Genomic DNA, 23,562 nt, shown 5'->3' on the forward strand with positions numbered 1-23,562 from the left:
GTATTAACAAGTTAACTGCCAGTTTTAGTCGAGCAGCTTTTTAAAAATTAGAGTTTTAATTTAAAATTTGTGCGTTCATATATTTATTATAATTTGGAAGTACAACTCCAAGAATCTTCTTTATGTCACACAGCCGGCCATAATATTAATAATGGGTTAGTAATTAAAATGTAACAATAAACTCTAACTTTATGCTAAATTTATTCCATAATCAACTAATAATTAATATGTGAAATGACAACTTTGCCCTTTGAGTTTGCAGCCTTTTGCATCTACGGCTTAATTGGGTGGACACCATTTGAAGTGGACGAATCCGGAGCCGTCGTAGCCGAAGTCACGAGTACGACTGAGCCTTGTGGTTTCTGGTTCTATCATTTTTTTTTTTTTTTTAATTTTCTTTTAAACGGAAAAATCTGATTTATTTATTTTATTCATACAGATGTTTAGTGTAGAATTAGATTTATTTAATAACTGGCTGTGACGTTCGCTTCGAATTAATAGTCGACACGTGTACATTGTGGAACCCACAAACTTTGTTTCTTCACCACGAAGCTAATATCACCCTTGCACCAATGCCACGGCCCCACTGGCTTATATCATCCATCTGTCCCGCCAAGAGTAAAGCGAGCTTACACACTTCCACTACCATGCCACTTAGATATCATCTTATTCAGTAATGACGTACTTACCCTCAACGTTAACCATAATTTACGGAACTATCCTCGAGAGTCTAGCGATAAATACCAGGCCCCTACGCTGCAATTCTTCCCTTTCCTCCTCCCTCTCTCCTCCTTTATCTTGTTCAGCAAATTCTTCGTCCTGTCGTCATGCGGACTACTTTCCCGACTGGTTCGCCGTACGAGTCCATGCTCGAAAACCCATTTCCGGCTGTCGACGGCACCTCGACGCCGTGGGAATGCCAAGATCACGACCACGGGTTCTTGCCGGTTGTGTTCCAGTTTCCGGAACCAGCCGCCCCAAAACCGGTGATTTCGAGTTCCAGTTTCGTAGACCGGGTGGAACCCGAAGCCATGGATCCTGACGCGTGTGAACCGGACCGGAAGTTTGAGGTGATAGACGAAAGAAAACGACGGCGGATGGAGTCGAACCGGGAGTCAGCGAGGCGGTCCCGGGCTCGAAAACAGAAGCACTTAGAAAACTTAAGAAACTTGGTGAACAAGCTGATAGTTGAAAACCGGGAGCTATCGAAGCAGTTGCGGTTCACGGTTAGTCAGTTGAACCGTGTGCGGACGGAAAACGACCATCTCCAGACCGAACACACAATTCTGCGGCAGAAACTTTTGTATAGCCGACAAGTATTAATCTTCCGGCAATTCCATCGACAATTGGCTTATGCTTCCCCCTACAGCTCCTTTGAACAGCCGCCAAATATGTCCCAATCGCAATACATCCTTAATAACAACAACAACAACAACAACCTCGTTAATTGCTAAAACAACCAGACCCTTATAAAGAAGAACCAATTTCTCAGCATCATCCTCTTTATCTCTCTTTGTAAACTAAGAAAAAAGCTGCTAGAGAAAAGAATATATATACCTATATCTATATATCTATATATATATATATGTTGGTGGGGTTTTACGCTATATTTATAGCAACTAATATTGTGTAAAAGAAGATCGGCGACTAGCTTTATTAGTAATAGCTATGCTTAATCTTTTCTTCTTTTTTTTTTTTTTAAATTTTATTTTCTCTTGCTATATAGTATTTATAGAAATAATCATTTTTCTATTTTAGCAAACCGGTACACGATCTGGTTTGAAAACTTGAGATGCATGGGCCCAACTACCATTCTTTTAATATGCTTTTAATCTTGAGGGTTACGATTGTCATTCTAAATCATATTATAATATATATGAACAGTGGAGATTCATTATATATTTGTTAAAACGATGTTAAGCCCATTTTTATGAGCTATGGGACAATTGTTACCATAATCAAATCTAATTCTCCTATGACGTCCACCACTTTCTAGAGCATGCTGTTGTCTCTTTTAATAACTTTTTATTTTGTTTCTTATTGATTTAACAAATTAGTGGGTAATCACTTTATCGTTTCATTCGATAATGAAAAGATTATTGACATAAGAAACAAATTATCATTAACCAATTTTTATGGGAAGCTTTCTCTACCCAAATACAAATACACCAATAAAACGAGATCTAATAATCATTTGATAGGTTCAATTTTTAAAGTGGAAGAATAGAAATGGTTCTTCCCCATGAATCAAATCTAATTTGTAATATTGATTTTTTAATTAAAACTGAGAAAATCAATCTAATATTTATTTTATAATAAATATTTAAAAGAGATATTGAAATACAGTTTTTATAATAATCTAATAATTATACGAATGAGGCATACCGATCATGTCGTTTTTATAATAAAAAAAAGCGAAAAAAGGTAAAGCCTATGACCCCAATTTCGATTGCAATCCAACCAAAAGTAACATGTTTAATATTATTCAAAACTTTTTTTTAGGGCCCTCACTCTTTTTTATTTATTTATTTTCCCATAAATTTCGTAGATTTTGCAAGTTAAAGGCATTCATCCAATAAGATGCATTGGATAGTCCCCGCATAGTAATGTTGCATGAACAGATCCCCAATTACATTGTTTGGTTTATTTCTATTTTTCTTTCCAACCCATCAATATTTTATTACATTAACCATAAAGTTGGGTTCTTTTTATACAGCCTGGCGACTAATAATAATTGAAATATGTGATTTTTTTATTAATTTAATTACATGTGTTTTTGGCCGGCAGAAATAGTAGTAAGATTAAATTAAATAAATGATTTGATTGAATAAATTAAAAATTTCCACGTAGCCAAGAAAACTTATTTTAAAAAGTCATTGAATACAACATTATTTTCATTTTTAGATATATTATACAATTTATCTTATTTTAAAAGGTCTGTTACTCAATTAATTACAAATGGGCCTATCTTTGCGAGAACCAGCCCGTTACAAAGATGGCCCATCAAGTACACGGAGAAATGAACAGCCCAACTTTGGCACTGGGCCTACCCGACTACTAAAACATTTAATTTAGAAGATGGTACTATTCTCTACGAGGTTGAAGGAAATTTTGATCCAATTTCACAGGAATGAATGGTCTTGCAAGAAAAACCAAACAACTTGCTCTTCTTCGAAACGGCGGCAGCTCCTTTGTTTCCTCTCTCCACAAAGCTTCCATTTTTGACACTTTTAGTGCACTCCTTGTAGGCCACCAGAAAAGGGTCGTCTTCCTTGGTGGAGGCGTTTCTAATCGAACGGGGCTGCAGCCGGTACGGCGGCGGAGGAATCTTAGAAACGACGTCGAATTCAGAGTCTTCTCTGTGGTAGGTGGACGACGGCGGGGACTGTAAGGCAAGGGCCTGGAAATCCCTGAAGCAGAATTTGGAACGGCCGGGGTTTTGCTCCCACGAGAAGGGAGGATTTCGTTGGGAAAGGAGTTTTCTGTGATTCATAATGTAATGAAACGATAACTGTGAGAAGGGGTTTTTTTTTGGGGAGGGCTCTGAGGCGATGGCTTGAGGTTTAATAAATGGGAGGCAAAGGAGAAAACAAGACGTCATTGACCATCTTCAATTCAGTGGATTTTTTGGTTTTTTTGGGGGTTTCCTCTTTTTGGGGCAATTCCTAGTTTGTTTGGATTTTGATTGGGAATTTAGTGGATTTTGATATGCTTGTAATGGGAAGTCCACGTTCATGGAGGGTGGGGGTATTAATTAAAACCTTGTCAAATGAAATAATACATTTCGTTGAGGCCAAGGACCATAAGTCGATATCAAATTAAGATAGAAAAAAATACATGGGACAATTATTCAAAGGATTAGGCTCAGAATAATTCATGGGGTGGCGGCTGTGTTCGTTGAATGTTTGAACAGAAGTTAGTTAGTGGCGGCTGGAGTTAAGCAGAAGGAAAATAAAGGCAATGAGTTTTATTGAATGACTTTTATGGGTTACATTTCCGGTGCCATGAATGTAAAACACGACTTTTATAGGTTACATTTTAGATAATCACAATTGAGACATCCGACAATGTGGCTATAGACAAACATGACTATAACAATTAATATTTTGCAAGAAATTTATTTAATAATAAACTACATCAAATTAGTTTGAATTTTAAATTTGATGGTAGGTATTGTCATCGCAAAAATGAGCCTAATTCAAGTGATGTTTTTAATTAAAAAAAAACAATTGTTGTGGAATTAAAATAAGTTTGTTTTAAATGTAACCATTTACTTATAAAAGAGAGTATAGTTTTAGAAAAGAAAAAACAAAAGCAAATTTTGGTTATTGGATACCATGTGAAGACAAAAGGTTGGAAAAGAAAAGGGATAAACTTAATGGGGGGTATTATTAATGGTTGGATGCATATAAATATCATAAGGTCCAGATATGAAATCTCAGGCCCATTGTAGTTGGAGATGTTGTAAGCAATTGGGCTTTGAGGCCCACCGAGTTACATCCACTTATATATATTCTTCGCTTCGGATTTAGGGTTTTGCAGAAGTCGAATGCATGCTCATCTTTCTTCATTTTGGGTATTGTAAGCTCACTGAATTTAGGGTTATGGCTTTGCTTAATTAAGCTTCTGTTATCTTTCTAAGTTTTTACCTTCTCCTTCATCATCTTCAAGAAAGATGATCTTCAAGAATTTGGATCAATTTTCGAAACAAACCATAAAGGGGTTGGAGTCAACTTGTAGTTGTGGAAATGAGGCAGTGATGACAAACTACATTTCTCGAATCTGAAACTGTGTGCTAAATCACAGTGGATCAAAGTTACCTGATGACTGCGTTTGTGCGTGTCTGAGCCTTCCACTTTCTCTCTTTTTCTCTTGAACATCGATCATTTCATTCTTCCCCTTTCTTCTTCTTCTTTTTCTGTTCTTCGTTAAATACGTTACTCTTCTTCAGGTTTTCTTGGCTGAATCTCAAATCCTGTTTTCGAGACGTTTTTGTTTTAGGAATTAGGGTTTCTGCTTCGTTTTGGCAAAATCGAATTTTTTATCTTATCGTCCATTCATCTCCTTACAATTACTGGTTATCGGAGAATATTGTGTACACATTTTTCTCTTCAAATAATCGTCTTGTTTGATATAATTAGTAAATCTTAAAAGAAAAGGAAAGTAAGTGTAGTGTCAAAATGCACTTTGATCACATCAGACTTCAATTATGCAAGACTCACTTTCTAGCAATAAGTGAGGTAAGTTAATTCATTTTTATGTCTGCCTACGGTCCAGCCATGTATACTCGAGTCTTTAAACCTTTGAAAGAGGTGTTAAGTATGCATCTCATGACAACTAGTCGTATCTCCAAAAAAATGTTTCCTGATAAGCAGGATCATCGTGACATCTAATAAGATGGGTTAATAGGTTTTCACATATTTGAAATTCATAAAATTTTATTTATTTATTTATTAGATATAAAATAACTAAATTTAGAATTTCTTTTTAGGGAAAATCTTATAAAAGAAGAAAAAAGAAAAAGGAGAGGGGAAAAGGTATGGGCCTAATTGTAATGGAAAGTGTTTGGCGGGCCCAGGTTGGTGGAAGTATGGCCCACGTGGATGAAATCTGCCCGGTGTGGATCCCGCAGAAGCGGCTCTCGTCCCCCGTCTCCAAAACTCAAAACTCCCGCACACCATTTTTCATATTGTTTTCAATACATAACAGACACATTCAAGAGGCTGCCATGGCCCAATCGAAAAGCCACTCCAGCCTCCCTCAACTCCTTCATCTTCCTTCAAGTAATACCAACAACAGCTCTCCACATTCCCTGCTGTTTATTATGTACAGAACAGAGCCAACCAGAAGAATGATGCTGCATTTGCTGAAGAACAGCACAACCAAATTTCATTCAAATTCACAAAACTGTAGATTTTAATGAAAGCCATACTCAGTACTTTTGAAGAAAATAAAACAAACAAATAAGTTGGAGCAGAAGAGCAGATTACACTGAGCTTCAGAATCAATCTCTCCATTTTTTCTCAAATCTTTTTGTGTTCACCATTTTTTGCATTCCTTTCTTTATAAATTTTAATGAAACCTCCTGTCTACTGAAAAGAAAGAAAGGAGCTTCAGGCAGCAGCTACATTGGCTTTCTTCTTCTCAGCCGCCCCCACCCCCTTTAGATGCTTTTATCTAACTGCTGTTTGAAAGGGAGCAAAATGTTGCCTTTTGCAACACACCAGTAGGTGAGGATCCCAGCTGACTGCCATCCCATCCTTCACCCAAGAGATTCAGTGATGGTGGCACCTTGCTGCCCTTCACACAGTTGCTGCCGTTTGTCAATGCCTCTCCCAAAGGACCCCCCATTGAACTTCCCCAACACATTGCGGCTGCTATCTGGTTGCTTTGCTTTTGAACTAACTCATCATCATTCTTGCGTGCCACCAAATTCATCTGGATTGGCTCAAGCTCCCTAGATAGCCTGAGAGGAGGAGATTGAGCTAGCTTCTCATGCGTTGGTGAGGATGATGACGAGGAGAAATCAGACATGGGTATCGACATGGAGAGCTGTGTCCAATCCGATTTGAATTCTTCGGGCCAGGTCATGACCGAACGACTCGACTGGTCCTTGGGCCAGTCTTCAAAGAACTGTCGAAGTGGATGTTGGTCATGGTCTTGGGTTTCCTGGTCACTGAAGATCAGGAAGGAGTCATAGTTTTTGGGATTGGCATAAGAGCCCCTCTGCTGTGAAGGATTTAGGAGAGAATCAGTGGAAACAAGTCCAAATTCATCTCCTTCAGAAATCTCTTGTTTTGCACCAGATTTTTCATTGGATGCCATGAGATTGACATTCGAAGACATCATTGAGAGGCCCCCAGTCTCTTGGATTCTGCTACACACAGTCTCTCTGTTTAGCAACCTAAAGCAAATGGATAGACAAAATAAAAGTATACAGAACTTAGTTTAAACTACATGTGCTTTTAACCCAACTATTGTATTCAAAGAAATTATAGCAACATGATGATATCTTCCAAGAAAAGGAATCCTAAGTCTCAACTAAAATGAAAAGTCACATTCACAAAGCAAAGATGAAATCCTGGGGTCTACCAGCAACCTTGAAGTGGTAGAGTTTGAATTCTCATATTTGTTCTTCAAGTTGATGAATTTAAGTTTCTTCTAATCAAAGATTCAAGACACAAAAATAAAGCTCTTGTTGCGTAGAGGGAGGACATGTCTCACCTATTGCCAGGGGCATCGGCACCAGGATCGGAAGCAGCAACAGGATGCAAACTCTTGAGCTGGTGAGGAATGACCGGGAGGTTGTTGGATGCACCGCCGCTGGGCACCACCGTCGAGGACAACGAAGTAGACATCGATGTCACCATGGGTGTTGGATTAGTGGTCCCAGGGGCGGAATGGCCAGTCTGGCTTTCCACAGGCTTTCTTGAACGATGGCGGCCCCTATTTATGTGTCTTTCACAATACTTCTGATCGGCAACGGCATCTCTAGAGCACCGCCATTTCTTTCCATCAGTTCGACGACATCTTCCTGGTTCAGGATCAGTGTTGCCGGAGAAACCCAAATGGAAAGAACCCCACCCTACACACAACTCGGATAAAGGGCAAAGCATTAAGCATATATACTCTTGCAACAAACAATATATGTGATTTTGTGATATCATGGAATATTTAATCAACTCCAATCCACATTACTTTCTGAAAATCACAGGAAGGATTACAGATGTTCCTCCCATTCTTTAAAATAAGAGAAAGACAAGGAGAAAGTTACTTGAGTTGGGAGGCATGGATCCAGCAGAAGAGCAAGTGAAGCCATAGGGATAGAGCGATTTCTTGAGAGGAATGAGCAAATTAGAAGGTAGAGGCACATTTGAAGAGAGGTATTTGTAGATCAATGCCTGATGTTCAAGCTCAACCCATTGAGATTGTGTAAATGGTCCTCTAATCCCAGCTATACCCCCATGCATGCTACCATTATAGCTTCCGGAAACACATCCTGCACACCAACAAAACCTTCAACCCACTGCTCATGTTTCCATTAAAAAATAACGAAATTTTGGTAAATTTTGTGGACCCTCTTCAGATTCTTCTACAGTTTTTAAGCCTTTATTTTCCTTTTGGTTTCCAGTCTAGGAACTGAAAACTTTCACCAAAACCAAACCAAACCAAACCCATCTGAGAAACGAATCAAAAATGAATTTGGAAACAAAAGCTATACGAAGGAAGCCCACCCTCTCACAAAGATGCAACTCAGCCTTTCCCCCAGATTGAAGCACTTATCAATAAAAAGAACAGAAAACTCAATGAAAAATCACAGAAACAGAGCTATGTTTACCCGTATTTCTAGAGTAGACTGAAGATTTCTGTTGATTGTGAGGGAAAATGGAGTTTTGGGGATTCCTTGCAATCAGGTCAGAGTGTTTAGGTAGCAGGGAAGTTTCAGATTTGAGTGAAGAGAAGCTAAGCATGTGCTCCTTTTGACGCCCATCACTACTAGAAATAAAAGTATTAGATCTCAGCAAAGGGAAGCCCTGATGAAGCGGCATTGTCTTAGAACCAGAGATGGGTTCAGTTTTGGGAATCTTGGAGTTCCTCCAGTCATCATCAACAAACCCAGATCTATCCTGCTTGGAGAAACAAGATCCAAGAGATTTTAGCTTAGAGTGAGGAGAAGGGGCATCACCAGAATCCACAAAACCATCCAACCCCACTACCCCAAAGTCCATTCTGGAGAAAAGCACCAATCTACAAAATCTCTAGTAAGCATTAGTTCATAAAGAAGAAAAGGAAAGAGTTGAAGGTCGAAGAAGACGAAAAAGAGGGAGACAGAGGCGCATCTTGGGTTTGGGTTGGGTTATGTGTGCCGTGAGGAAGGAACTGATTTTTAAGGGGCTGATCTTTCAAAAAAAAAAAAAAAAAAAAAAAAAAGAATTATTGCAGAGAGAGAGAGAGAGAGATTAAGGGAGTTGAAAGTCGAGAAGAGACAAAGGTAGTAGTACCAAACACACTCGAGCTTCGCAGACAGATTAGCACAAATTTATCCCTCTTTTTTTCTTCAAAACAAAATTTTCTTTTTCATTTCACAGATTATATTCAAAAAGGAGGAAAACGAGAAACATTAACAAACAACGACAAGAACAACACCCATATGAATTCCTCGGCCACCCACATGAAAAAGAAAAAAAAAAATGCGTCCCCCCATTGTTGAAAGGAGGCATTATAGTGATTTAACTCAAGAAAGATTCAGTAGGGATGAAGAACATCAGTGTGGTCAAACTTTTGAGTTGTAAAGATTAACCAACAAAAGGAGCATCTGGTTTAGACCTTACAATTTATGAAACCCAAATTCCCCCAAAAGAAAAACACCATTTTTTTCAAACAAACCAAAGACCCTATATGAGAAAGTGGTTAAATTTGAGGAATGTGGGCTTGCAAAGGTTGGACCCATTGATCTTATCTGTCACTGTTTGGGGGGCACAGCCGAGTGGCGTGTGGTTGCATGAACAATATGAGATTGATGCATACCCACGTGACCCCACCAACACCCCTAAACTTGGGCCCCATAGGACCCCATTCCTATTCAAAGAAACCCTGCTGGTTGCCACCAAGCTTCTCCCCAACCTCTCCTTTCACTCCAATTCCTTCTCTACATTTGCTCATTCCTCCTTCCTCTTTCATTTTCTCCCTCCCTTAAATCTCATACCTAAAGTTTGGTTGATATTTTAGCTTTTATCTATCATAAATATATGTATGTATTTATGATATTTATGAATCAAATTTTTGTTATGGATTAGCACACATTTATATCAATCAAACAAACAAAAAAAAAAAAAAAATGATTTCAACTTTTTGACTTAAAAAAAATATATATTTATCATTCATTAGTATTACTTTTATATAACTTAGTTGAAATATTAAATTAAGACATGTCAAGTTATATATTTATAGTTCTCTTAATAGATATTTTAAATGCATAACATTATTCTTACCAACAAATAAAACGATAAGAAGTATTATTAATTCAATCTAGTACGAAGACAACCATATAATTATCCTTTCCTAAATCGTTACATAATGAAACTAGATCAAATTTCACTTTATTTTGAAACTTTAATAATTTGAGGTGAAAATAATTGAGTAATTGACATGTTTTTTTTTTTTTTTTTTTGTTGAAGTCAAATGTTCGTCATCTAATGTATATATTTGGTGGAATATATGTTTGTTTGTTTGTTTTCTTTTTTACAACTTCTCTCTCCTACATTGTGTGGTATTCTCAAATAATGCCCACAAATAAAGGCATAACAAGTTTCCATTTTTAGATTTTTATTAAATAATATATATTTCACTTATCACCAAAATTTTGAAACATAAAAATGTTAAAATAGTGTATTGGTCTGTGTCTTTAACTTCCTAATTTGAATTTATATATTTTGATTTTATTGTTTAATTTTTTTTATTAAAAAATATTTTTCAATTACCTTTTATCTCAATAAATTTTGAATGAGCTTTTATCATCCAAAATCATTAAATAAATTACACTAAACCACATATTTTTTTTTTTTTAATAAACGTTCGTAAAAAGATTACTTTCTTAAAAAAAAAGTTATTAATATTGGACAACACAACCCGATCTTAATTTTCTAGCACTCACATAAATATTTATTTATAACCAAACGTAATGAGATGAATTAAGTATAAACTATCATTATTATTTTAGGTATATATCTTTTAAATAGAGTATATTAAAGATTGAATTACAAATTTAGTATATTGAATTAGAATGTAGCGAGAAAATATGTTATTTATTGTCCACTTCTAAAAATATTAAAAGTTTGTTTTAAATGTTTATTAAAACTCATATTTTCACATAAATAAATTTATTGAAATATTAAAAACAACTATTTTAAATTGATCTATAAATAATTTAATAATTCTTGTGAAATAAATGGGCAACCAAAATTTAAAATCCTAATGTTTTTGCAATGCTCTGTTTTTTTTTTTTTTTTTTTTTTTTTTGTAAGAAAAATTAAAGAATGTTAAAACTTTAAAATATTATTTGAATAAAATATCGGAAATTGAAAAGAGAAAAGGTTTTAAACAAACTCCTCTCTAGTCTTAGCCAAAAATATATTTATATATATTATTAATAATTGGAATAGATAATTCAAACTTATGACTTTTTAACTGAAAATGCATATAAATGCAATGAATCCAAGTAAATATATACAAAATAAAAAAATCAATATAACTTAAAACATAAATATATATTAGCTGTCATATGCATAATTTAATAGGACTACAAATAATAAAACATAATAATTATTCTCAAAACAATAATAACAATTTTATTATATGGTTTAATTAATAGATCTATATACTTATAATGAATGAAAAATAAATAGCCTTAGAACAATGTAATATCTTTAACATTTATTTTTGAAGATACTAATTCCAATAAAACATTAGGATCGTAGCTTTTTTATGCACCTCATTCGCCTTTGACCACAGGAGAATAAAAGAGGTCAACATTTATGTCAACAAGTAGGCAGGCAAGCAAAAACTGCTCCAACCGCCCGACCCGACCTAAACCGTCGGCGGGTGGGTTTGGGTCAGTGTTGGCGACCGGTTCGGCTGGTGTGTATATGGAACCGAAGCTAATCTGTTGTGCTTGTGCCATCATCGGTCGACGTATTAGAAAGAGACTGAAGAATCAAACCGGTCGACGTTGTAGATAGATGGACGGAAGAAGGGACGGCGATGAAGCCCATGCTTGCACGCCATCCCAGACTGTCGCTCAGACGCAGTCTCACATCACACTAACCAATGCTCTGTCTTCAGACTTTTTGATTTCTTTTTGTTTTTTTTGTTTTTGTTGGTTAAGTTCAATTAATATTAAAGACAAAACCTTGCGCCTAGACCCAACCGATCTTAATTCCTACCTGACTTGGTTCGGTTCGGTTTTTTTTTTTTTTTGTATTAAGAAAAGGGTCTAAGTGAGTATGAAAAGTGAATGGATGGGGATTTATAAGCAATAGGTGATAATAATGAAGCCTTATTTATTGCAGTGCATAATCCAAAAGAAAAAAGAACGCATTAAAGTTAGTTTGGGTATTAATGTGTATCATAAGAACCTATAAGCTAAGGCCATAGTGAATGGTCAATTCAGGTAAGCTTCCTTTATGTTACTCTCTTCGTTTCCTCCACACCCTCTTATGCTCTCTTCTTTTCAACACAACTAAGGATGTCTCTCTCTCTCTCTCTCTCTCTCTCTTTCTTTTTTTAGTGACCTTTCCATGGTCCTTGTCCGACACCATTTTTAACACTACTCCTTGCCTTTCAATGTTCCACATTAATATCTCCATCTTTTTATTTTGACTTTTCCAATATATATATCTCCTCTCCCACGTCCAACAATTAAAATGGTATACACAAACGAGACTAATATTAGTAACTATTTTTTTATCGATCAAATATGGTATATTGACCATTATTGTTATAGATTTTAAATTCTTTTTTATGTGAATTAATACGAACCTCTAAGATAACAGGTCATGTTTAATCCACTTTCTTTGACCATAGCTTTTGTCATAATTTATTTGATCTTACTCCAAACTTTATATTGCTTTAGAATATAATGATGCATCAAATATTCTTGCTACTTTTTAGAGAGGTCAAATTCATATAGATCTACGCCTTTAGAAAAAAAAAATATATTTTATGTAATATAATACAAACTTATAAATTTGTCATAATGTATTTATTGAATACACGATGGACAACAAAATTTAGATATATTCAATATTGTGGGGGTAAATTTTCTACTTTATTTTTCTTTTAAAATGAAAATCGTTTTTGTTTAAAAAAAGACGGAATATTAAATAGAGGAGGGACACTATAATAAATGGAAAATCAGCTTGGTAGAGAAGCCACGTGACCTTATCATTTCAAAAGATATTTTTTTCCCCCACTTGTTTTAAAGAGGAATTAGGGTTCCTAAAAGTGATGGATCTGTCTTTAGCCTTATTTTTAGTATATATATTTTTTTTTAACAAATCTTTTTGGTCAAACCCACTCGTCATTGCTTCCTGCTATGTGTCTTCGGCTGAATCCGGAGGGCGACTCTTTAGCCTTGCCCTTAATTTGTCGGTTTTCTAATGGGCTGGGCCGAGGTAAGAGGTCGGTTCAATCTGGGCCTGGCTCCATCCACATTCCTTCTAAACACTCCTATTGAACTTGGGCTACACGAGGCTCGAATCCATCAAGTTTGCTTGAGTTATGGGCCTTGTAAGGCCCATGATTATTATGGTAGTCAAGGCAATAGTCATGGGCTGGCCTCCAATTACCTTGACACGATGATTTCGTTTTCTATTTTTTAATGGATATTTTTTACATGTATGCATTAATAATTTAAATAGCAGATTCACTATTTTTCTCTACTTATTTAGAAATATTTATAGAACTAATTTTGAATTTCTTTTTATTAAAGTGATATTCAAGAGGAAAATAATAATAATAAAAGCTATAATGATTATTAGTTCAGATTTAAAAGCATGGAATTTTAATTGATGATATGTAAATTGTTTTGGAGGGTAATAAAAAGCCCCCAAACTTGCGAAAAACAGGGCAGGAGTGGGGCTACAAGAAACAGATGGCGACCTTGATAGATACGGGTTCTGTAGATGACAAATTTAAAAGCTTCCGCCGTCGGTGTCGGTGATTTGATGATTGATCAAACGAGACGGCGCAAAATTGTTCGAATGAAGAATCAAAGGCTAAGCCTACGCCTGAAACAGAAGCAGGCGGTCGCAGGAGGAACAGCTGGGATGCACCATTTAGGCTCCAGACTCCCTCCGTGTCGCACACCAACTGTTTGTTTTATGTCCTCACTTGTTTTAATCTCCTTTTCAGTATTACGCTAGTTTTAAGCACCCCGTTGATTGATTTGAACCCTCCCTCATAACAAAAGACAAACTACATAGCATTAATACAACAATTAATTTCGGAGATTTTGATCGCATCCTCCTTTTAGGTAAAGTGTAGGCTGGATTCCACGTCTTGGTGTGTTAAAGCAATCTTTAGCTGTCTCTTTCTTCTGTGCGTTTTCTAAGTCAAACCATGGTCTTACAACCCTTCATAGTATAGGAGGAAAAATAAGGCCAATAAATAAACACTAGTCCAAAAGTCACATTCTATGTGCTGTTTTAATCTTTAGAATTACATAAAGTTACAAAAAACAAAGAAAAAGAAAGCTTATCAAATCATAATTCCCGGACATTGTAGCAGATAGATGTGAAAGGCACGTCTTTTGTCATCAAGGAGAGATGCGAATTTGGATTCTTCCTAACAGGAACCCAACCAAACGCCAAAGCTAATTGTATGTGTATATACATAAAAGTTGGTTCTTTTAGGCCTTCTCTCTAACGTGACTTTCTCTGTTTTCAACCTCTCTAATAACATAGGGATCCAAAGAAAGAAAGAGGGCATTCTGGTGATTCCCCTGTTAAGTATTAAGATTAAACTTAATTTTTAGGTTTGGGTTTGGTTTTCTGATTGCTTTACAGCTTTGTCTTTGAGAGGGGCTTTGCTTTCTTGTTTTGGATGATAGAAAAGCACTGAACTAAGTTAAGCCCACAAGGTTTTCTTAATTGCTTGCTTGTGTTAAACCTCAAAGCTAGGTGATCGAGTAATGCCATTTGTTATGGTAGAAATCCTGTCTTAAACCTCAACACAGTTTGAATGAGTCACCAAAGAAAGTCCCATAAAGAAAGAATCTAAAATTTGAATGGGACATGACATGTTTCTTAATTCTAGCACAGAGAGAGATGGACCGAATGGTAAAGCAAGTTAAAGAGAGTGATGGGGTTGGCAATGGCAGGAGATGGCAATGGTTTGATGGAGGTAGGCCATTAAGTTTTGAGAAAGCTACTCTCTTTCTCTCTCTCTCTAAAAAAAAAAAAAAAAAAAAAGGGAAAGCGGGCAGAGAACTTTAATCTCCATGCAAACAGCAGTGTACCACGCACAGTTATGTGGTCACTCTCAGATCGGTTGCTATCCACAATTTACTTTCTCTGTTGACCTCTGTACATCTCTGTAATCTTTGCTTTAGATTTTGTTTTGGATTGCATTTCCTATTCTTTCAAGAATATCATTTAATATACCATTCACTCTCACTGTGTTTAAGAAGGAATTTTATGTAGGGCCCTACGGCTACTCTGTTACCTAACCTCTGCACAAATACCCCTTCATTTCTATTATGGATTTTGGGTGTCCTTAATGCCAGGAGTAGTAGTATAGTATATAGTATAGCCCTTTTGTGTAGGATCAAACTTAGGGGCTGCTGCTGAGCTGAGGCTCGTTAACCCTTTTTTTTTTTTCAATGGTTTTCATTTTTCAAACTTAACCTTCAGTTCAGTCCAATTGTCCTTGGTTTTGAACCATAGTGATGTTATAAGATATTGTTTTTTTTTTTTTTTAGCTTTCTCTCTAAATTTTAAATTTTAAAACGCATCTACTTGAAAGAGATTCTTAAGTTCTGAAGATCCCTTTCAAATTTGGTTTGGTGATGGGCTATTGTGGGGGAAGGAGGGGAGTCATGAATGTTTTTTCATGATTGCTGCAATCAAAAAGAGAGTTTTGTGTCTTTAATATAATTTCCAAAGGAGAAACAAACCAAATGATGCCCTCTTGAAAATCTGTCTCCATGAACTTAGTCATGCAAAATTGTGCATGCAAGAACATGGTGAAAGATATTTTCAGAATGGATGGGATTGAGACTTGAAAAGGGACCCATAATGTGGGAATTTCAATCATCACAATTTGGACTCTAAAGGCTCATTTTTTTTGCATATTTTATTTTGTCCTTCATTTTCTAAAGATTTAATATTCTTAATTATCATCCATTTCTCTTGTTTGATAAACCGATAGTAGACTTCTTTTGTTAACAATTTTACAATCATAGCCACTTTGAAAGCCAGTGTATCATTTAATAATCTTTCTTAATTAATATCTTTATTTTGAATTTTACCTTTTGAAAATTAGTGCAAATTTTAAACATAGAAAATAGTTTTAAAATTGACTTTAGATGTTCTATATACATATATAAAGAGATATTTGAAGACCAACCCAGTTTGAAATCTGGGTAAAAAAATTTGCCTTTTGTTTTGGAAGTTTGCAAGCATTTCAAAGGGATTCATAAAAATTGAAAAGAAAGAATAACTTGAAAACAGTAGCAGAGAAGAAAAAACACGACAGTTCTGAAGATGTTAGAACCATGGTGGGGATGGAAAATAATTGGGTCAATAATTGAGATCACTGTGCATAATTAGATGCGGCTAAGAACAAATTATTTTCTAAATTAGATTTTGAAGCTTCTCAGTGTCACTGTTGGTTTGTGGGTAAATCAGTATTTGTCAAGAAGTGGGTTTGGCAGCTTTCAGAGGCTTGATACCTCCTCTGTTTCCTTTACTCTAACCAGTCTTCTTCACCGTCTCCTTTCTTACCTTTTGCTTCATTAAGTCACCTTGTAACTCCATAGCTAGCGGGTGTAACTGCTCAATTATGTATACATTTTTTCAAAGATGGGTGTGATTATAAGCGTGCGCTGATTCTGATGAAACAAAGAAGCACTCAGAACTCAAGGGCTAAGGATGAGATTCTGTCATGTCCTAATTGGCATGAAAAAGTGTTGTTTAGTTGGTGGCTAATGGGTGGCTATGTCTACAGTCGGCCATTGCCCAACGCATTCAACGAGGTGGGATTTTGATAAAAGGGAGTTTCTTTCTTTTACACTTTTCTTTTCCTCCTTCTGAAGCAGTAAGCAGGCACCGAATAAAAAGACTACAAAATAGAGGGAAGAAGCGAAGCAAAGCAAAGCAAAGCAAAGGGTAGGATCCATCCAAGTAGAGCAAGGTTTTTGAAGTTGGAGGAGGAGCAGTGGAGTAAACGGGGAGAAACGGTGCCGTATGTGGCGAACTTTTTATTTTGCTTTTTTGGTGGGCGTAGCTGGCGAATGCCTACGAGGCCGTTTGGGATGTGTAGGTCCATGCAGAACAGAAGCTGCTAAATATATGAAGTGACTAAAGGGACAGTTTGTCTTCCGTTTGTGTAATCTAATTCAAGGTCCTCAGAGGCGTCATCAGACCATTTAATCACATTAATACGGTGGAACCCACTTCCACAGAGCCCACTATTAGTCAATAATTTTTAAAGGGTACTTAACTTTGCTTCACTTGGCATAGGTGGGGAGGGGAGGGGTGGGGTGGGGTGGGGTGCCCTTCAAGTCCGAGATTATACACATACAGAGAGCAATGAAAGGCGTCCTTCTCTCTTCTGGTTTTGCATGTTTATATTAATCTATAAAAGATAGCTTCAGCAAAACCATGCCTTAAATCCAAGAGCATAAAGAAGCAAAAAAGAAAAGAGTAGGTGGAGAGCGTAGGGTAAAGCAACAAAAGGATGTTCTTTCTCACACACAGATCCCTATAGGAATGCATTGCCTCTCCGCCCAATGCTCATTCTATTTCCTCGATTTAAAGCCCCTTGCTTTCTTCAAAGACAGAGCGGGTTGTTTTGTTGGTAGTGTTGGTCATAGGCTCTAAGTTTCTTTATAAGACGGGTTAGACATGATTCTCTGTGCTTCTAGCAAACAAACAAAATATATCCAGTTTCAAAGTGGGGGTGAAGCAAGGATTTGTTGAAATCATTAGAGCCTTTTTTTTTTTTTCCTGCAATTTTTCAATCATTTAGAGCATTGGGTTTGAAAGAGGGGTGGATTGAAGGTGAGGGTTGAGGGAATTCCATGAATAATGTTAATGGCAACAACTGTGACTGGCTAGGCTTCTCTGTCTCCCCTAACGTTAGCATGGAGCTTTCTTCTTCCTCTGCTACTGCTGTCTCCTCTTCAATTCCTGCAAACCTTTTTCACTCCCCATCTCAATTTAACTATGGCATTTGCTATGGTGTTGATGGAGAAAGTGGTGGCTTTTATTCACCATTGTCTGCCATGCCACTCAAGTCAGATGGCTCAATTTGTTCAATGGAATCACTCAGCAGGCAGCATCCACAAGGTTAGGATATGTCCCTGAATTTACTCTGTGCTCGAGTTAGAAGAAATATAACAATCTTAAATTTTTTTTTTTTTAATCTTATTTTGTTTTATTGTTCCCTTTTGGATTTGAAGTGGCGAGTAGCTCTACTCCAAAACTAGAGGATTTCTTTGGTGGCGCAACTATGGTGTCCCATCACTATGAAAGCAATGGCAGGGAAGCTATGGCTCTCAGCCTCGACAGCATTTTTTGCCATCAAAACCCAACTCATGAGCCCAACAACCAACCCTATGGGCATTTCTCATCCTTGAGAAGCCGTGAAGGGGTGCTTCAAGACTCGAAGGTAATCCTGCCTGATGGGTGCAATCTGCAGCAGCAGCAGCAGCACCCACCAGCAGTGATAGAGACTAAGAATTCTGGTCTGAATTGGGCTGTTCCTAGGATCTATGCTGTCGCTAATAATGGTTCGTTCGAGCAGAAGATGGTGAGTTTCATGAGTGAAAATGGTGGAGAATCTGGTCCCATGAATGCCATGGCTTATGGAGATTTACATTCATTGAGCTTGTCCATGACTATGAGCCCCAGCTCTCAGTCAAGCTGTGTTACAGCCACACAGCATGCTTCACCTGCCTTGGCTGACTGTTCTGCTATGGATACAAAGAAAAGAGGCCATGAGAAGCTTGATCAGAAGCAAATTGTTCATAGGAAGTCTTTAGATACTTTTGGACAGAGAACCTCCCAGTACAGAGGGGTTACAAGGTCTCCCACTTCTTTCTCTAAATTCTTCACTTTACAATTCTTTCTTTTCTTAAATCTCGAAGCTGCTTTGTTTTATTTATCTTCATACTCATTCCATCTTTCAATGCTTCATTATGTCAATCAGGCACAGATGGACGGGTAGGTATGAAGCACATTTGTGGGATAACAGTTGCAAGAAAGAAGGTCAAAGCAGGAAGGGAAGGCAAGGTAAAAGAAAAAAAAAAGCATTATGGGCTTCAGTTTCTTGCATGAATCAATATTTTGTTTGTTCTTGCAAAAATCATAACCCACTCAATTGTTTTTTTCTTTGTTTGTTTGGCTGGGATCGCCATTGGATTCAAATGATGATGTCTAGTGTACCTTGGTAAGCATTAAGAATCTGGACAGAGTAATTATTGATCAAGTTTTTCCATCTTATTATATGATTAATCAAGTGGTTCCGAAATTGGTTATTATAGGAGGTTATGATATGGAAGAAAAAGCCGCCAGAGCTTATGATCTTGCTGCACTCAAGTATTGGGGACCCTCCACCCATATCAACTCTCCTGTAATAATACCACTTTTCTCTTAAATTTAATTTAAAATTTCTCTACTTATGATCATGCTAATTTAATATTCTTTAGTAATTATCACGCTTTACCTCAAGTGAATCCTTGTTCTGAGCAGGTGGAAAACTATCAGAAAGAATTAGAGGAAATGAAAAACATGAGCAGGCAGGAATATGTCGCTCACCTCAGAAGGCAAGCTCATTTTTATCATGTGTATTAATTAGTTCTACTATATATAGCCGTAAATTAAAAATCTCAAATTTGTATATCAATAATCTCTCAGAAGAAGCAGTGGATTCTCAAGAGGAGCCTCAATTTACAGAGGCGTAACAAGGTCTACCAAGTCTCAACTCAATGCTTTGTAATATTATATTTAGATGTTCGATCGTTTTGGTTTTGGATTTGGATTTATGTGGCTTTTTCAGTGAATCTCTGCCATTTGTATTATGTGTTGCAGACATCATCAACATGGAAGATGGCAGGCTCGGATTGGGCGAGTTGCTGGTAACAAAGATCTGTATCTTGGGACATTCAGTGAGTGCTTTTAGATGCTTTTATCTGCGAATATTTTGATGGAATAGCTTTCAAAAATAACTCATTTCCTAGAATGAAATTGAGTGTCTTTCCCGCTTTGGTAATGGTAGGGCTCACATCGTGAAACGAATTATTCAGAAAACAATAAGGCTGTGCTTGAATCGCTTTGTTGTAATTGTTTAATCCCTTTTCTTGTAGAGCAAAGATGCTCTTTTACAGATGCATCCAGAAGTACATCTTTTTCTTACTTCGATTTTTAATTGCCATTTGGAACTTTTAGGTACTCAAGAGGAAGCAGCCGAAGCCTATGACATAGCAGCCATCAAATTTCGAGGAATGAATGCCGTTACTAATTTCAATATCACGAGGTATGATGTGGAGCGGATCATTGCAAGCAATACCCTTCTTAGTGGCGATCTAGCTAAGAGGAAGCAGCAGCCTGAGTTTGATAATGAATCACTTAGACAAACCCCTCCTACTCACAACAGCAATTCAGAAGCTCTTCATTTGCCCTCTCAGGGTAATCAAAGTGAATCAGAATGGAAGATGGCTCTTTATCAGTCGTCGTCGCAGCAGCTCATTCCAAAACCAAGATTGCCGTCTGCTATAACCGATGATGGATCACAACTCGGAGTCGAAGACTCGGCCAGAATGGGAGCTCATTTCTCCAATGCATCTTCAATTGTGACCAGCTGCAGCTTTAGCAGCTCGAGGGAGGAGAGTCCAGACAAGACGAGCCTTTCAATGGTGTTCGGAATGCCTCAATCAACGTCTAAGCCATTTGCTACCTCTGGTAGTAGTAATATGAACTCCTCCTCCTGGATTGCATCTGCCCAGCAGTTGAGGGCAGCCAATTGTATGAGCCAGTTGCCAGTGTTTGCTGCCTGGTCTGATAGTTGAGGAAAAGAATTTGATATTTACTGATGTAGTAGCTCCTTCTTCCATGTTGAAAGAACAGGAACTTCAACTTATTTTAAACAATAGAGAAATGAAGTTCAAATTGGAGTCTCCCTGTTGTATCTCTATCTCTTTCTGTATTATTGTCTTTGTTTTTCCTTTGTTATCAAAGTCATAATTGAGCTCAGCTTTACTGGGGTTTCCGAAGTACACAAATGAACTGTGTATGAAGGGTGTGGCCCAGCAAAACATAGAGCTGATGGGTCAGCTCAGCGCTGTGGCCTTTTGCTTTTAAAAGCCTTTGACCACAAACAAAAATCCTTTATCAATCTTCATCCATAACATCATCATTACTGATTCCCTCTTTTTTATCTAAGCTTTTCTGAAAAGTGACAGACATTCCCTCCATAATACAAAGAGAGAAATTAAAAGGATTGTTTTTTTCTTTACTTTCTTTTCAAAATGTGGGAAATTAGACAACCGTACCAGGATTAAACTTATGTTTGGAGACAGACATATTGGGCCATATTCGACAGAAAAAAATGTCTGCTTTATTCAGAAAGAACATGCGTTATTTTCAAAGGAAAAAAAAAAAACAGCTCTGTATAGTGGCAGATTCAGTCCTTTTTCTCCACCCTTGTCCACTCACTGTTTAATCATGATGTTGGGAATTAAAGCAAAGAATTCGCATATCCTGATATCAAATATTGAATTATTATCCATCCACTGCACTATTTGATCATAACATCATAATTTTTCTCCATGATTTTTGCAATGGAAAGAAAATCATTCAACATCAATGAAGAACACACCTAAAACTCAAACAAAGCAGCATGTAAAAACAAAAGACAACGACCGTGTCTGTGGAAAAAGCTACGGCGTGGAGAGGGGATTGGCAAGTCAAAAGGCAGCCCTATTTTCCATTAGCTCTCAGCGTCTTGTGCTTGCATTCCTAATCTTGAAAGAGAGTTTTCATTTGGGTTCATCATATCTCTTTCGAGACTAAAAGTTTGAAACTTTGGGCATGGAATCAGAGGACTTTACTTTATAAAATGTTTTGAAATATGGTGTAGAGTTCAAATAAACTTTTAGATTCTTTATGAGATTCCATTTCAATTTGTGGGATTATTCAGAGGGATGCTATATTTATTTGATAAAACTGGATAGCTGTAGCAGCAGACTAATACTTATGGACTTATGTGGTGACTGACTATCATATGTGGGCTTCAAGTCTTGGCCCAAAACGTTATGGGCCAATCCCAGTCAAAATTTTAATGTCCATGATTGCGATGTGTGTCCCAATTACTAGTGTTAAACAGGTGGCATTATGATTTAACTGGGAAAAATATAAAAATAAAAGCAGATGTATGATTAGGTGGAAAAGCAGCGTCCTTACTTTCCTTAATTTTTAAGTTTGGTGTAGTTTAAAGTTATTGTTTAGTTAGGGTCTTATTTGACATAAAGTTTATCAGGTTGGGCCATTTTTTAAGAGGAAAAAACCACTTTCGAAGGCTATATTATATAGCCAAGCTGGGTGGGAGCCCATTACTCAAGGATAAAGAGATTTCGAGTGACCTTATAGATTGGAATAATGACCTCAAGATCACTCCTTTTAACACCTTTGACCCTATGTACGAGTCTAAACGAGTGTAATAGACAAGATTATATAAGTATACTCACAAAACAAAAATAAAAAATGCAATACAATTGCATTTAGATCGACACTACTTTGGTCGAGGAAAGCACCACATCAAGTAGTAAGTCGTAGGTTCTCTGACCGGATCTACTGATTATATTCATGCATCTAACATATTCAAAATAAATATTTTCCAACGTTTGGAAGTCATAGTTTACGTAAATTATAGACTAGAATGAGTTTGGTGGGTATGTGAAAAATGTGTGAACTCAGAAGATGGGCCTATTGCAGACCTTATCTGGGAATTGTATGGACTGGACTTTGAATGTATTATGTGTTCAATCATTGGTTTTATAATTCCTTTTTGTATTAAATAAATAAATAAATGAGGAGAATTAAAATTTAAAAGGTGAAGGAATGATAGAGCGTCAAATCCAAAAGCGTGGTGCAGAAAAAGGGGCCATACACAGATACGGTGTGTGGCAGTGCAGACACACAGCTGAAACTGAAAGGTGGTTCCTTGTGAGCCACACCTAAAGCTAACTCAGAATGAATTTCCATCGGTGGTTATTGGTGTGGCCATTGCCAATGCCAAGATACTGGATAATGTTGTCGTCAGGGCCCGTCGACAACCTTGGGCATCTTCAGTGTACGTGCCCTTGTCCTTCCCCCTCTCCTTCACTGTCTTGTCGTCCACTCTGGTCAAACGTTTTTGTTCTCTTCTTCCTCTATTATATTATTCATTTCTTTCTTTTTTATTCTCTCCATATTTAAATTTAAAAATAAATAAAAAAGTTCTTGGTGGACTTTAGTGGGCCTGAGAATTGGGCCCAGTATGTCAGGGGGTAAGAGGATGGGCCCGTTGGAAGGCTCGCTTTCAAGGGCATGAATCGGTCGAGGTCATCCCAACAGTGTGTTGCGGTGTTGGCACTCATGTTGGCCACCATGTTTACTTGAGACAAAGCACATTGAATTGAAACTCAAACCCCTCCCTATTTTGGATTTCACTTCATTCCAACTCCACGCACAAAATGCCTCCACCTTCTAAAAACAGTCTTCCAGATTTATCCGGGGAAAAAAAAAAACTTAGAATTTGATTTTATAAATTTTTTAATTGTATTTTCCAGAAGCTTAAGAAAGT

General features: G+C 36.9%; 3 protein-coding genes and 1 non-coding gene across 4 annotated transcripts; 3 read left to right on the top strand and 1 right to left on the bottom strand.

The window, feature by feature from the left end:
* Window positions 1-771: 771 nt before the first annotated feature.
* Window positions 772-1,540, top strand: LOC111477985 (basic leucine zipper 8-like). Its single transcript, XM_023122023.1, has 2 exons — window positions 772-1,467; window positions 1,514-1,540. Exon 1 carries the CDS (start codon window positions 828-830, stop codon window positions 1,452-1,454), a length of 627 nt encoding a protein of 208 aa, XP_022977791.1. The 5' UTR covers window positions 772-827; the 3' UTR covers window positions 1,455-1,467; window positions 1,514-1,540.
* A 3,211-nt stretch (window positions 1,541-4,751) lies between these two features.
* On the top strand, window positions 4,752-4,852 carry LOC111478912. Its single transcript, XR_002717578.1, has one exon. It is a non-coding gene; the product is annotated as a small nucleolar RNA snoR126 (small nucleolar RNA).
* A 1,010-nt stretch (window positions 4,853-5,862) lies between these two features.
* LOC111478731 (growth-regulating factor 1-like) lies at window positions 5,863-8,911 on the bottom strand. The gene is made up of 4 exons (XM_023123158.1): window positions 8,339-8,911; window positions 7,775-7,999; window positions 7,225-7,585; window positions 5,863-6,904 (listed from the first exon to the last, which is right to left on the bottom strand). The coding sequence occupies exons 1-4, from the start codon at window positions 8,727-8,729 to the stop codon at window positions 6,178-6,180; spliced, it is 1,704 nt and encodes a 567-aa protein (XP_022978926.1). The 5' UTR covers window positions 8,730-8,911; the 3' UTR covers window positions 5,863-6,177.
* Window positions 8,912-17,274: 8,363 nt separating this feature from the next.
* LOC111478543 (AP2-like ethylene-responsive transcription factor ANT) lies at window positions 17,275-20,972 on the top strand. Its single transcript, XM_023122853.1, has 9 exons — window positions 17,275-18,068; window positions 18,182-18,806; window positions 18,931-19,013; window positions 19,162-19,170; window positions 19,265-19,353; window positions 19,473-19,546; window positions 19,638-19,688; window positions 19,812-19,888; window positions 20,169-20,972. Exons 1-9 carry the CDS (start codon window positions 17,801-17,803, stop codon window positions 20,786-20,788), a joined length of 1,896 nt encoding a protein of 631 aa, XP_022978621.1. The 5' UTR covers window positions 17,275-17,800; the 3' UTR covers window positions 20,789-20,972.
* The last annotated feature ends 2,590 nt before the right edge of the window (window positions 20,973-23,562 follow it).

This window comes from Cucurbita maxima, unplaced genomic scaffold, assembly GCF_002738345.1.
Source record: "Cucurbita maxima cultivar Rimu unplaced genomic scaffold, Cmax_1.0 Cma_Scf00004, whole genome shotgun sequence".
Classification (NCBI taxonomy): Eukaryota; Viridiplantae; Streptophyta; class Magnoliopsida; order Cucurbitales; family Cucurbitaceae; genus Cucurbita; species Cucurbita maxima.